At 37.6% G+C, this 13,195-nt stretch overlaps 2 protein-coding genes across 2 annotated transcripts; one reads left to right on the top strand and one right to left on the bottom strand.

Annotated features, from left to right (window-relative positions):
* Positions 1 to 3,883: 3,883 nt before the first annotated feature.
* Positions 3,884 to 6,036, top strand: LOC109054865. The gene is made up of 5 exons (XM_019072103.2): positions 3,884 to 4,190; positions 4,630 to 4,823; positions 4,900 to 5,047; positions 5,293 to 5,497; positions 5,584 to 6,036. The coding sequence occupies exons 1-5, from the start codon at positions 4,089 to 4,091 to the stop codon at positions 5,886 to 5,888; spliced, it is 954 nt and encodes a 317-aa protein (XP_018927648.2). The 5' UTR covers positions 3,884 to 4,088; the 3' UTR covers positions 5,889 to 6,036.
* An 88-nt stretch (positions 6,037 to 6,124) lies between these two features.
* LOC122144127 lies at positions 6,125 to 7,499 on the bottom strand. Its single transcript, XM_042754800.1, has 4 exons — positions 7,266 to 7,499; positions 7,080 to 7,170; positions 6,796 to 7,001; positions 6,125 to 6,318 (listed from the first exon to the last, which is right to left on the bottom strand). The coding sequence occupies exons 1-4, from the start codon at positions 7,405 to 7,407 to the stop codon at positions 6,125 to 6,127; spliced, it is 633 nt and encodes a 210-aa protein (XP_042610734.1). The 5' UTR covers positions 7,408 to 7,499.
* Between the last annotated feature and the right edge of the window lie 5,696 nt (positions 7,500 to 13,195).

Below are 13,195 nucleotides of genomic sequence, written 5' to 3'. Positions count from 1 at the left end.
CATGTGTTCTTTAGCATGTACTGATTGTGTGAAATTCTTCCCGCATTGATCACAAGTGTACGGTTTCTCTCCAGTATGAACTCTCATGTGAACATCAAGACTATGTTTGCATATGAAACTCTTTTCACAAACATTACATGTGTACAGTTTCTCTCCAGTATGAACTCTCATATGTATCATAAGGCTTCCTTTTTGTGTGAAACTCTTCCCGCAGTGATCACATGAGTGTGGTTTCTCTCCAGTGTGGATCCTCTCGTGTTTTTGAAGAGTTGATAAATGACTGAATCTCTTGTCACAGTGTGAACACTTATAAGGTTTTTCTCCAGTGTGGATGTTCATGTGTACCTTAAGGTTTACTAAGTGTGCAAAACTCTTTCCACATTGATTACATATGAACAGTTTCTCATCCTGTATTGAACTTTCATATGTGACATAAGGTTTTCTTTATGTGGGAAACTCTTCCCGCACTGATCACATGTGTGTGGTTTCTCTCCAGTGTGGACTACCTTGTGTTTCTTCAGGTGTCCTGACCGAGTGAGTCTCGTCACAGTTTGAACACTTGTACTGTTTCTCTCCAGTGTGGATCTGCATGTGTACCTTAAGGCTAAATGGTCGTGTGAAGCTCTTCCCGCACTGATCACAAGTGAATGGTTTCTCTCCAGTATGAACTCTCATGTGAACATCAAGACTATATTTGCATGTCCAACTCTTTCCACACTGAGTGCAGGTGAAAGATTTCTTGTCTCTTCTTTTCTTTAAATCTTTCTGTTTAGTTTGAGAGCAACTCAAATGTTTTCCTCCAGTTTTGACATGGTTTTTCTCCTGAAATTCATTTAATTCTTTGTTCTCCTCACTTTCTTCAATAAACTCTAAAATAAAAGCAAAAACAGTTCATTTGTCAGTTACTTGAAAAAAAAAAGAGATATACGTGAAAGTACATAAAAGTGAACCCTGTTGTAACTAGGGTTGGGAATATAAAATCGATTCCATAAATTATACTTCCCTGAAACCTTTCATGAGTGAGTTGCATTGATATTAAAAATATTATTTTTGAAACATTATATACACAAATCCCATGTTTCTATAAGGCAGGGGTGGGGAACATTGATCCTGGAGGGCCGGTGTCCCTGCAGAGTTCAGCTCCAACCCTAATCAAACACACCTGAACCAGCTAATCAAGGTCTTCAGGATGCAGTTAGGTATTTTTTTTCCAGGGTTGGAGCTAAACTCTGCAGGAGAGTGGCCCTCCATGATCAACGTTCCCCACCCCTGCTATAAGGAGAACTATTAAATATGTCTGATCAACTACAAAATTATCTAGCAAACATTTTGTTGAAAAAAAGTGTCCCATATTATTTGCTGCTTCGTCTATATTATTCAACAGCTCTAAAGTTTCTAAACAAACTAAATCTAAAACTGCTCAAAACTTTATAACTGTCACTATTGTTAACCCCCTAGGGTTCTGTCATGTTTTTTCTTGATGAACCACAAAAAGAACTAAAAATACTTTTTGATCATTCAGATACGAATAAGGTATCGTTTGAAACTGCAAAGGGTCTACTTTTACTTGAGTATAGTCATAATAACAACAAAACTGTGCTTTTGTAAAATAAAGAAATAAACAGGGTGTGCTCTAGGGTTGGGCAATGTTGAGCATCTGGCATTGTATTTTATTGTAATTTGTAATATATTTACTATCAAACACCCATGATCCAACCCGCATGTTTTTTGATTGCCCATAACCAAACCTGTAAATAAAGTTAACAAACAAAAAACTACCTGCCAATCACTTTTTTTCATGGGACCCTGGTGTGAAGTAGGCATAGTGATCCAATAATGGCATTGACAAACTTGGTCGGTAAAAAAAGGTACTTATACTTCGCCTAGCTGGCAATACTTTGGCTTTAGACCTAATGAAAGAAACACGTCTGAAGTGTTGTGCAGGATTTGTGCTCTTGTAATCCACACAAAATATGGACAGATAAGAAATTTACATGACCATTATTTGCATGTGCACCATCCCGTGGAATACAGTTCATTGCCAATGTCATCACGCACAACTGTACTTCGCAAAACAGCTAGGGACCAACCAACCATATCTGAGGCTTTTGCCAAAAGTTCAAAACAAAAGCGTGACAGTGAAAGATGGAAGCAGTGTACTGATGGTGAAACTCACTACTTAGCAAAAGAAATGGTTTCTTTTAATATGGTAGAGAAGAGCGCATTTAAGGCCATGCTGCAAACATTTGACAAGCAGTTTGAGCTGACAGGTCAGAAATTCTTTTTGAAGAACACAGTCCCAAAGTTGTACAACATCATCAGAGCATATATTTTAGCAGTGCTGGATGATGTGAGATATTTGGCCCTGACAACTAACATGTGGTCTAGCTCAAACATGATGCCTTACATGTCAGTGACTGCACATTGTCAGCAAAGAGTGGACAATAGAATCGAAATGCCTACAAACAAGCTTCATGCCAGAAAGCCATACATCCGACAACCTGGAAGAGGCATTGCGGGAGAGTATATATGAATGGAAAATAGGATTGTTGTAGAAACGCCATGCTGCGTGTAGCTTTGCGGGGGTTTTTTTTTGTTTTTTTAACCATGACGAGAAAAATAAAATATAAACGGTTGTTGTATTTTAAGCAAAAAAAGTTACATTCAAAATTTTGAATTAGAACTGTATTCAGAACATTCTACGAAAAAAATGTATATTGACTTATTTTCAGATTTTTGTTTATGACTTTTTGCACCTTTACTTTACATTTATAAAATACACAAATTAGTATCGAATAAAAGCGAATTGTACTAGTTTTCTGAAGCCAATTTAGTGACCCGGAAATATTTTTTCCCGCACTATTGAATGCGAAGCACCATGTCTCTGGAACCGTACAGAGAAGTGATTTTGGACATGATTTTAAAACACCACACACACAAGGACGTTGCTGAGCATCTGTCTCAAATTGGTGTTGGGCGAGGTTGTTCGGCGAGGACTGTTAGAAGATTTTGTGCCAGTCATGGTGTGAGACGGGAGGTTTCCGACACTCAGCTGGAGATAGCTGTATCGGCAGCAGTACAAGAAGTAAGTATTAAAATGCAATATCATTCATAAGATGGTAACCCTAACACACCTGCCGCAATAATTATTTTCAAATTTCTTTCAGTAAGTCAACTTTGGCAAAAAGTGGTGGGGACATGGTGCACTTGCAAAGTATCTGTGTACGTGGGTACTATGCCATGATCCCGAGCTATCCGTAGTGCAACTAACACACATTGCATATACATTACATTAAATAATTATCCAGAAGTTAGACACGAATTATTTAAACTGTAGCAGTAAATGCTCTTATTATAGGCTTTAAATGGCATTTTAATGTTTGACAGCGATGATTTGGCTGCGATAACTCCACTTTGAATGTCATCAAATTCAATTCTTAAATAATAAAAAAGAAATTGCAAAAAAATTAATGTAATTTTATGTAAATAATAATCTGTGGATTTGACCCAGAAGATGGCTTAGCAACATATACTGTCGGACTTCGAACATGGGCACGGCCGGCCAGTTTAAATAGATCCGATCCGTAGCCTACGCGGGTGGCTGACTCTGAGAACCAGGACGAAACATGTAGGCCTATTTTTTATCGCTTCTATTAGAAGCGCAACGTTTAAAATAAACCATTTCACGCTCAGCTCTGCGGTTTAGCCTATCTTGTGACGGGAGAGTTGAAATATGTGGGTAAAACTACCCAAAACTGTGGGTAAAGCGCTACGCTACATGGAGATATTTTCTGCATTTATGGTTTAAAAAAATACACAAAAAGTCCCCAACTAGAGTCCACTCTCTGCCCTTTCCATCCATGCATGCTTGCATGCTAAGTACTGTAGGATACACATCGTTTCAGCGGATATTCCACAAAGCATCTCGAAAAAAGAAACGATGTCAAGCGGCCAAGGTGTTTTCAGAAGAGCGCCTGTTTTAAGTCTCATTGAAATGTTTTGGCGAGCACACGGCCTGTTGTAAACAAAATTGATTTAAATGATTCTTTCCATCCCTCTAGGCAGGACCAACCTACGGTCGTAAATTGATGACCGGTTATTTGACATCAAAGGGAATTCGAGCAGCAGAAAGTAGGGTTGGACGAGCCCTCCGGACAATAAATCGACCATATCATGAAATGCGATGCAGTGTAAGTTAGTTTGTTATTATGACTATTATTAATAATACTTATATTGCCCCAGGCTATTTAAATAGCATTACGTACCACAAAATTACTGCTACAACAACATTTGCTTTATTATTATATTACATCATTTCTGCATTTTTTTTAATTGAGATTATACAAGTTGTCCAAATGAAGTCATTAACTGCATCCACTCACAAATTTTTATATACATTTACAGTAGGAAATTTACTAAATATCCTCACTGAACTTGATCTTTAAATAATATCCTAATGATTTTTGGCATAAAAGAAAAAATAATCATTTTGACCCATACAATTCATTTTTAGCTTTTACATATAGCCTATACCCGTGCTTTGCTTCGAAGACGGGTTTTGTGGTCCAGGGTCACAAAAAATAAAAACAATGTAACTCATTAACAGTTTTTTTTTTTTACTCTTCTCAGGGTGTACGGAATCTTAATCCCATACCTTACTGTGCCACTTACACAGGCCACAAACTCCATTTAGATCAAAACGAAAAATTGGTCATGTTTGGAGCTACACATGTCCTAGCAATTGATGGCTACAGCAGCAAGATAATGGCATATTCCTGTATGCCAGTAAAGAATAACCTCATTATCTATGATGAAGTGTACAGGTTTGTATTCCAAAACACTTAGTGTTTGTGTGTGTGTGTATATAAAGCAATTTCTATTTAAATCATATAATTTAAGGCCTGCAGTAATCAACAATGGAATGTGGGACCAGATAAGGGTGGACCATGGAAAAGAGTTTTTCTTGACTCTATTTATGCAAGAAATTCTTGCTGACCACAGAATGAATACAGCAACACCACCATATCGTCAGACCACATCAACAAAGGTAGGTGTTGTCTTGTGGTTCAAATTTGAACTACTGAAAACTCACAACTTAATAAAATTAAAACGTATACAAACTTGTTTTACAATCACTTGTATTTAAGGGTTGGTTTCCAAATTTTAGTTTTTTTTTCTTAAATAAGATGACATGTTCATAATAAAAATTATTTTAATAAAAAATTATATAATTTTAGGAATCTGATGATTTTACTCTATAAAACAGCCCGTTTAATTCCTTTCATTCATCAGAATCACACAATTGAGAGAATTTGGCCTGAAATAAACAACAGGGTTAATTACCCTTTGAAGGAGGCTCTTGTTCAGCTGGTCGACCAAGAACTGATTGATATGGACTGCAACCTAACAAGATACTGTGTGTCTAACCTTGTCTGTCAGCTGTGTCATCTGGGCATTAGCAGGGTAGTAGAGGCATGGAACAACCACAGGATTCCTGGTATGCTAAATAATGTTTAAAAACTCTTGACAAGCAGTTGACATTTTAAACATTTATTACAAGTTAACATGTCCCATTTACTACAGGAAAAGGAATCCCCAACCAGATTGCACAGGGTGGTTGTGCAAAAAAAATCTCAGCAGCACTACTGCCTCATGGAACTGAAGCAGCTGATCTGTACATGAACACACTGGGATCATCTTTGACAAGGGTTTCGGCCTTTGGAACAGACCCTTTTACAAGTGAACATGAGAAGGCTACAGTGGAACAACTGTTTTCAGAAAAGTGGCCAGACATCACTTACTTGCTCAATAATACGGTCAACAAAAACTTTTTGCCTTTTAAAGAGGCTTTGGTCTGTTTAGTAAATTTAACTCAAAGATACTCTTAAAGAGCATGCCTTCTAATTGTTCAATGCTGCTTTCCATCAAGTGTTTTTTCTAGAAACAAAATATTACACACAAATTTAAGCATCAACATGATGCTGATAAATTAAAGTATTTCTTTTTACTTCTTTGTTTTAAGTAGTTGTGCAACAAAACTTTTACACAACAACTGTCAAATAAACTACTGAACTAAACTTGAATTGCTGAACAGCTAAACATTTTTTTCCTGGGTAATGTAGGCCTACTCTACCCTAATGATGTCACCAAGAGCTAACAAAGCTTCAGAGAGACCTGCTGCAAGAAAGATGTGGTTGCTAAGAGCTTCCTCTCTGCATTTTAAGCACTGTGATGAAGTAGCCATCCATTGATCAACACAAAGTTTGCATCCGATCAGGCTTCTACAGCAGGTGGCAAATACTGGTTGATCAATGGGTCCTAAAAAACAAAATGTTAAAAAAAAAAAAAAAAAATCAGTTATTGTGCAGAGATGGGGTGTTTAAAAAAAGGCAAACTTTATTATCCAACTACCTGGAAAAAGGTACATAAAGGGGCAGTTTCCAATTCCTGGAAAGGGTTTAGATTAATCCAGGACTAGGCCTTAGTTGGCATTGATATATGTTAAGACATACAATTACAAGATGTTTTTAAATTTAGGCAGCTCAAACATGCATTTTCTGGGACTAGGATAAGCCCTGTCTGGGAAACCACCCCATAAACACAAATAATGATTATCTCATGCTATCAAAGCCCCAAAATAATTACTCATATTGTTATAAACTCTTGTGATTTTTATTCATTTTCAGAAAGCAAATTAAATTTTTTTATGAAATGCAAGCGGTTTCTGTCCCTCATTTTAAAGTGAATACATCCAAACCCTTCCATCAGTTTATAAAGATATGGTTAACCTCTTACCTTTGCAGACTATGCAAGTGAAAGCTGCTTTTATTTTCTCTGTTTGGACTTCAGTCAAGGTTTTGGCAGGTGTCTGACTGGACAGCTCAGAAAGCTCTTTGATAGTTGAGATAACTTGCTGAAGGCCCTGTGACGCCAGCACCACTTCTTCTATCTTATCATAGACATCTTGTAGACTTGAGGTTTCATCATCTCTCCGACTTGAGCTAAATTTAGTTTAAAATAAATTAGAATTGACTTGTGCATTTGAAAAAAATATTTACTCACAAATACTAATTCTGTACCTTCTTTTCCTCTTGCTGCCTTGAAATTCTGTGAAGTCGTGCTCTGCAATGGCAAATACCTTGCGGGCATTTTGCTTCCAGTAGATGGATCCTGAGTACGTGGAGGTGACATGCCATGAAAAATTGTCATATTACTTTTGATGTTTAAAACAGATTAAAAATGCAAACAAATTGACAAATATGCACCTTTAGTTCCTTCAGAGTCAAGTATCTCATTGCCCTGGGCATCGGTGAGAATTACAGGATCATAACTGCCAAGAGCATCTTGAACTTTCCCAATAATGCCATGTACTGTAGCCTCACATTCCATGAAACGAACTACCACCATCCTGCTTGGCCTCAGTTTGCCGTTTACTAAATCAGCTATGTAAATGGATCTGGAGACATTATGCACATGACAAATTCAGAATTTAATTTCTCTTTCACACACACACACACACACACACACACACACACAAACTAAAGTATAAATCACTAAATCTTTAGGCGTTTTTGTTAATAAATTATGCTACATGGAGCCAACTGAACCTGTGTGCTTTTCGACATTTTGGTGCCCATGATACAAATAGTAGTGTCTAAAATAAAATAGTAGTGTCTTTTGACTGTGAAAATTATCAATATAAATGAAATATAGCTGTTTTTCAAAGCTTTACTGAGAATCTTTCTAACATAACATGCATAAATAAAATAACGATAAGTTACCTCTGAAATGATCGAGTCATGAAATGACCTCCGAGGCTTTCGGAGGTCCTGCAACAGCCGCCGCAGGTGAACCAGCAGCTGCAGAGGGTGGAGTATTGCGTGTAAAGGAGAAACGCTGGGAGGCTGTTGGGGTTGAGAGGGGTGTTCCTGGGGTGAGAACCCCTTTCTCCACTTCATCCCCATGGACCTCATAATGCCCACGTGCAGTGAAGTCTAGGGCACTGAAATAACCCGACTGTGCCGGGAAAATTGCTATATTGGAATCATCTGTCAAATACAGAGTCTGCGATGAAACCTTAAAAACAATAGCAAGGTCAAGGTTAATAACCACAACTCCATGTGATAACACCACTGTCTTTATGACTGATTTATGGCCGAATTGTTTTAATTTCATAATTGATTACACTTTGCCAGTATCGACACTGTTTGCTTACATTTATCTATCCAGCATTGATTAGCTAATTTTCTCTTATTGATTTTTTACTGTAAAGCTAGTTTGAAACATGTAACGTTAGTAATAAAGCTGATTGAAAAAAGTTACCGTGCATTTCGAAGATCATGTGTTTTTTCTCTGTAAACTAATAATACTGATGTTTGTACTCACCTGAAAAATTCGACCTATCTTCTCCGCGCTCATGTCATCATCCTTCAACGTTACCCTTTTGCTTCCTTTAAAAAGAACGTACTGCTCCATCTTTTTGCTGAACTAATCCTGCACGTGTAGCGGTTCACCTTAAACGTAATCAACGTGGCGACGAAAAGGTCATCAAATAAATGTTCCGGGTCAACTCAAATAAAATGCAAGAATCAAAAATTGCATTTTTGTAAAACTGAAAAAATAGTTGTATACCAATAATTTGATTTTCATTTATAAAATAATTTTAAATAAGAAAATTTACTTTGTTTGTGGTTAATCTCTCCATTAACTTGAAAACAAATATAAAGAAAAGCACATTTTTTGTTTTTTATATAGTTGTTAAAAAAAGAAAAACGAATGGACGCAAAAGTACACGGACCCTCATTTGTTGTTTATTTAATTAATTCTTTTGGAAGCAAAAGTAAATAACAACTTGATATCCATATTTTAATTTTTATGCACAAATTAAAAATGGGGAATAAGAATATGAAATATCAAAATCAAACTCATTCTGTAATCATTATTCTTATCCCCTATTTTAATTTGTGCATAGACACAAAAATATGAATATCAAGTCATTATTTTTTGGTAAAGAAATAATAAAATAAGTTGTTTTTTGTTTTTCAGATTTGCGGATTCTTGAAAATTAATTGAACAAATGATACACGTATTTTACATGTTAAGCTGATTTGATTTTGTGTGCTCACCACATGGTTAAATGTGTGCATTGTAAATATATTTATTTAGAAGTCAGAATAGCTATTAGGCTATAATTACTTAAAAGTTAGATAAATATGTTTTCATGACAGAACTGTGCAACACGATGTGGCTCCAAACAGCAAAATGGTGGAGAGAATCTTGGAGCAGGTGTAAGCCATCAAATAGATGTCTTCTCAGGAAAAAAGCCACCACTGCCTGCTCTCGCGGCTTACATGGCAGAACATAAGTGTTCTGGAAGCAGTTAACAGCAAGTTGAAGTCTGTAGCGGAGTTTACATTCTCTCTGGAGAAAACTACGTTTCCTCACTTTTGCCCATGTTGGCCCACCTGGAAGGTGTGCTGAAGAAGTCAGAGCAGGATGCCAAAATCACAGCCGACCTGAAGCATGTCATCTTGGGCATCCAAAATGTAGGTGACTTTGTTTCTTCAGTTGAACACAAAAGGAGATTTTTAAGCCAAGCCATTGCAGTCTTTCAGTCATATAATGTAGGTGAATGGAAATCAAGGTTTTGAGAATCTTAAAAACGTACACAAACAAAACCTAATTATATCCTACGGCTTGTTACGATACACTGATGTGTAAAGACAAAACGATCGGTCTGTGCAAGAAACTGAACAGTATTTATATCACTTTTTTTTTTTTTTTTTTTACCTCATTGAAGACCTCTATTTTGACTCATTGAAGACAACCCTCGCTGCTGCATTCTGGATCAGTTGCAGAGGCTTGATAGTACATGCAGGAAGGCCTGCCAGGAGAGCATTGCAATAGTCCAGTCTGGAGAGAACAAGAGCTTGGACAAGAAGTTGGGTGTCTTGCTCTGACAGGAAGGGTCTAATCTTCCTAATGTTCTATAAGGCAAATCTGCAGGAGCGGGTCATTGTAGCAATATGGTCTGTGAAGCTTAACTGATGATCCATCACAACTCCTAAGTTTCTGGCTGTCCTGGAAGGAGTTATGGTTGACGAACCCAGATGTACAGAGAAGTTGTGATGAAACGATGGGTTAGCTGGAACCACCAGCAGTTCAGTCTTAGTAAGGTTAAGCTGAAGGTGATGGTCATTCATCCAGCTGGAAATGTCACTCAGACAGGCTGAAATGCGAGCAACTACCGTCTGGTCATCTGGTTGGAATGAGAAGTAGAGCTGAGTGTCATCAGCGTAGCAGTGATAGGAAAAGCCATGCTTCTGAATGACAGATCCTAATGACGTCATGTAGATGGAGAAGAAAAGTGGTCCAAGTACTGAGCCTTGAGGAACCCAAGTAGCAAGTTGTTGTGACTTAGAAACTTCACCCCTCCAAGACACCATGAAGGGTCTATCAGAAAGGTAGGAGTTAAGCCACTGGAGTGTGGTTCCAGAGATGCCCATCTTTCTGAGGGTGGACAGGAGAATCTGGTGATTAATGGTGTCAAAAGCAGCAGACAGGTCCAGCAAAATGAGTACTGAGGATTTTGAAGCTTCTCTTGCCAGTCGCAGGGCTTCAGTAACCGAGAGCAGGGCAGTCTCAGTTGAGTGGCCGCTTTTGAAGCCATATTGGTTGCTGTCCAGGAGGTTGTTCTGTACAAGAAACATAGAGAGCTGGTTGAACACAGCTCGTTCGGGGCTTTGCAATGTGGAAGAAGGGTACCGGTCTGAATTTTCTAGAAGTGCTGGATTTAGAGATGGTTTTCTTCAGCAGTGGGCTTACCCGAGCCTGCTTAAACGCTGAGGGAAATGTTCCAGAGTGAAGAGAGGAGTTGATAATGTGAGTAAGTGAAGGTATGACTGAAGAAGAAATCGCTTGAAGGAGGTGAGTGGGGATCGGATCAAGTGGGCAAGTAGTAGGATGACTGGACAGAATAAGTTTGGAAACGTCCGTCTCTGAGAGTGGAGAGGAGGAGGAGAGAGAGTGTGCATTAGTCGTTGTGAAGTTATCCTCAGTCTGCGGTGTGGAGAATAGGTCACTGATGGTTCTTGTCTTATTTGTGAAGAAAACTGCAAAGTCATCAGCTGTAAGAGTTGATGGAGGAGGAGGTGGAGGCGGATTAAGAAGAGAAGAGAAGAGAAAGTTTTGAAGAGTGTCCGAGTGTCACGACAGTTGTTAATTTTGTTGTGGTAGGATGATATTTTAGCAGTGAAGACATTTGCAGAGAAGGAAGAGAGGAGAGACTGATACACACTGAGGTCGGTAGAGTTTCTTGATTTATAATAACGTATTAAGGTGATAAAGACAATTCAGTAGGCCTAGCCTATATGTCTTGTTGTTGACTCAAACTATATATAGACCAGCAAATATGAACGTGCATTATTAAATGCATTAAGTGATATTAAAAGGATCAACTCCATGCAGGCAAGCTCAGAACGCAATGCGTTAAATTGCATGTTAAACATCTTCCTCCCATAAAAAATCATTATAAATAAAACACGTAATGTAGCTTAATGGACAAGGACAATGATATAAAAGAGCTGTAGCTAGTTTATTCTACATGGAAAAAATGCCTTACGTGAAACTTTGCATGTTGCTGTACATATTAGTTCTGTACATTTTAATAATGAAGAGGAGTATATGGAGTTTGGTCTTTATCATCTTAGTCCATTATGCCACGTTTTGTGGTATGGGAGAAAAATAATATATTCATGTTCACTATATTAATAAAGTGCATATTGAATTTGATATTTTAATAGCATCTTAATACATTAATCCATATTAAGTGTTTATGTTTTCTACAAGAGGAAAAGGCTTAACGCGAGACTTTGCTGTTCTGTGGCCACAGATTTGCGGGTCTTGTCTTTTTCTCCTACAAATGGCTTGCAGGACCCTGTACATTACAGTAAATTAGTTTTAATCATTTAAGCACCACAGCATCTTGTCTCCATTGGCAACTCGCACAATTTGTGTCGATTGCAAGTGACGTCGCAGGTAGCGGAGAGTGCAAGTGAAGATTGCAAGTGACTTCGTAGTTTAGTTCCTTTTTTCTTGTTTTCACCACCTGGCTACTGTTGTAAAATGTTGAGAGATTCAAACAAACAAACAAAATAGATAGAACCAAATAAAAAATAAAGACTGCAAGTGTATGATGCTGCGTTCAAGTCCTCCTCGGATGTTCGTACTTACGAGTTGACAAGTCATAATTACTACATCGGGTGCGTTCAAGTCACTTTGGTCCGAACAAGTTGGCAGAGTACCTTTGAATAACTCACAAGGAGATATAACAGGGTTTATTAACTCTGCTTATAAAAATTGAAGAGCAAAGAATTTGCATCAGGTGAGTTTTGCATTTTGGTAACACTTTACAGTAAGGGTACACAAATTACCATGAATTTATGCATAAATTAATGCATGAATTATGCATTACTTCATGCATTAATATCTCATGAATTATCAGGAACTAACAGGAATTCAAAGTATTTCTATCATGACTTCATGGATGAACAACACCTTAAGACATTAAGATGGGTACATCATCATGACTTATGATTCACTGTATGATGCATGATCATGATGTTTTCTGGGAGGAAAAGTGAGTGAGGAAAAGGGCTCAGATCCCTCACATCCAAGTTAACCCCTTTTTGAACTTTTGCCATCTGGCCGGAGCTTCAGAGCCACAGGACAGTCAGGCACAAGAACAGTTTCTTCCCCCAGGCAATCTACCTCATGAACAGTTAAATGTTCCCCACTTATACAATAAAATGTGCATTAACCTTATATTTATTTGTTACCACCTCCATCCTAGTACATCCCTGCATCTTACTCTATTCCATTATCATCTATAGCACAACTGTTCATACAATTTATTTACTTTTTCGATTTATTTTTCAATATTTGTCTATTTATATTTACTTATGCATTTTTTTTTGTTTGTGTGTTGTTGTCTCTGTGTTTGTTTCTGTTAACACCCAAAAACAGTACTCATCATTAACTAAGCATTAGTTTTTCATGACTTCATCGTGTGTGGTGACTTGGACATTTTAAATACTGATAAATGGTGTGTTATTAATGATGGCATGATTGTGAAATGACATGAATATGAACATGAAAGTTCAAGCTTCTGCACACAATGCACTGGACACAGAAGGAC

Source organism: Cyprinus carpio, unplaced genomic scaffold (genome assembly GCF_018340385.1).
Source record: "Cyprinus carpio isolate SPL01 unplaced genomic scaffold, ASM1834038v1 S000006593, whole genome shotgun sequence".
Classification (NCBI taxonomy): domain Eukaryota; kingdom Metazoa; phylum Chordata; class Actinopteri; order Cypriniformes; family Cyprinidae; genus Cyprinus; species Cyprinus carpio.
This window is presented reverse-complemented; position numbering and strand designations above follow the sequence as displayed.

Bases quoted from the DNA above. Each gene is read 5' to 3' on its own strand.
- LOC109054865 (XM_019072103.2), top strand. From the start codon at position 4,089: ATGACCGGTTATTTGACATCAAAGGGAATTCGAGCAGCAGAAAGTAGG. The intron at 5,048-5,292 runs GTAGGTGTTGTC...TTCATTCATCAG, and splicing joins GTCAGACCACATCAACAAAG to AATCACACAATTGAGAGAAT. The intron at 5,498-5,583 runs GTATGCTAAATA...CATTTACTACAG, and splicing joins GAACAACCACAGGATTCCTG to GAAAAGGAATCCCCAACCAG.
- LOC122144127 (XM_042754800.1), bottom strand. From the start codon at position 7,407: ATGGTGGTAGTTCGTTTCATGGAATGTGAGGCTACAGTACATGGCATT. The intron at 7,002-7,079 runs GTACAGAATTAG...AACTAAATTTAG, and splicing joins GGCAGCAAGAGGAAAAGAAG to CTCAAGTCGGAGAGATGATG. The intron at 6,319-6,795 runs GTAAGAGGTTAA...TTTGTTTTTTAG, and splicing joins CACTTGCATAGTCTGCAAAG to GACCCATTGATCAACCAGTA.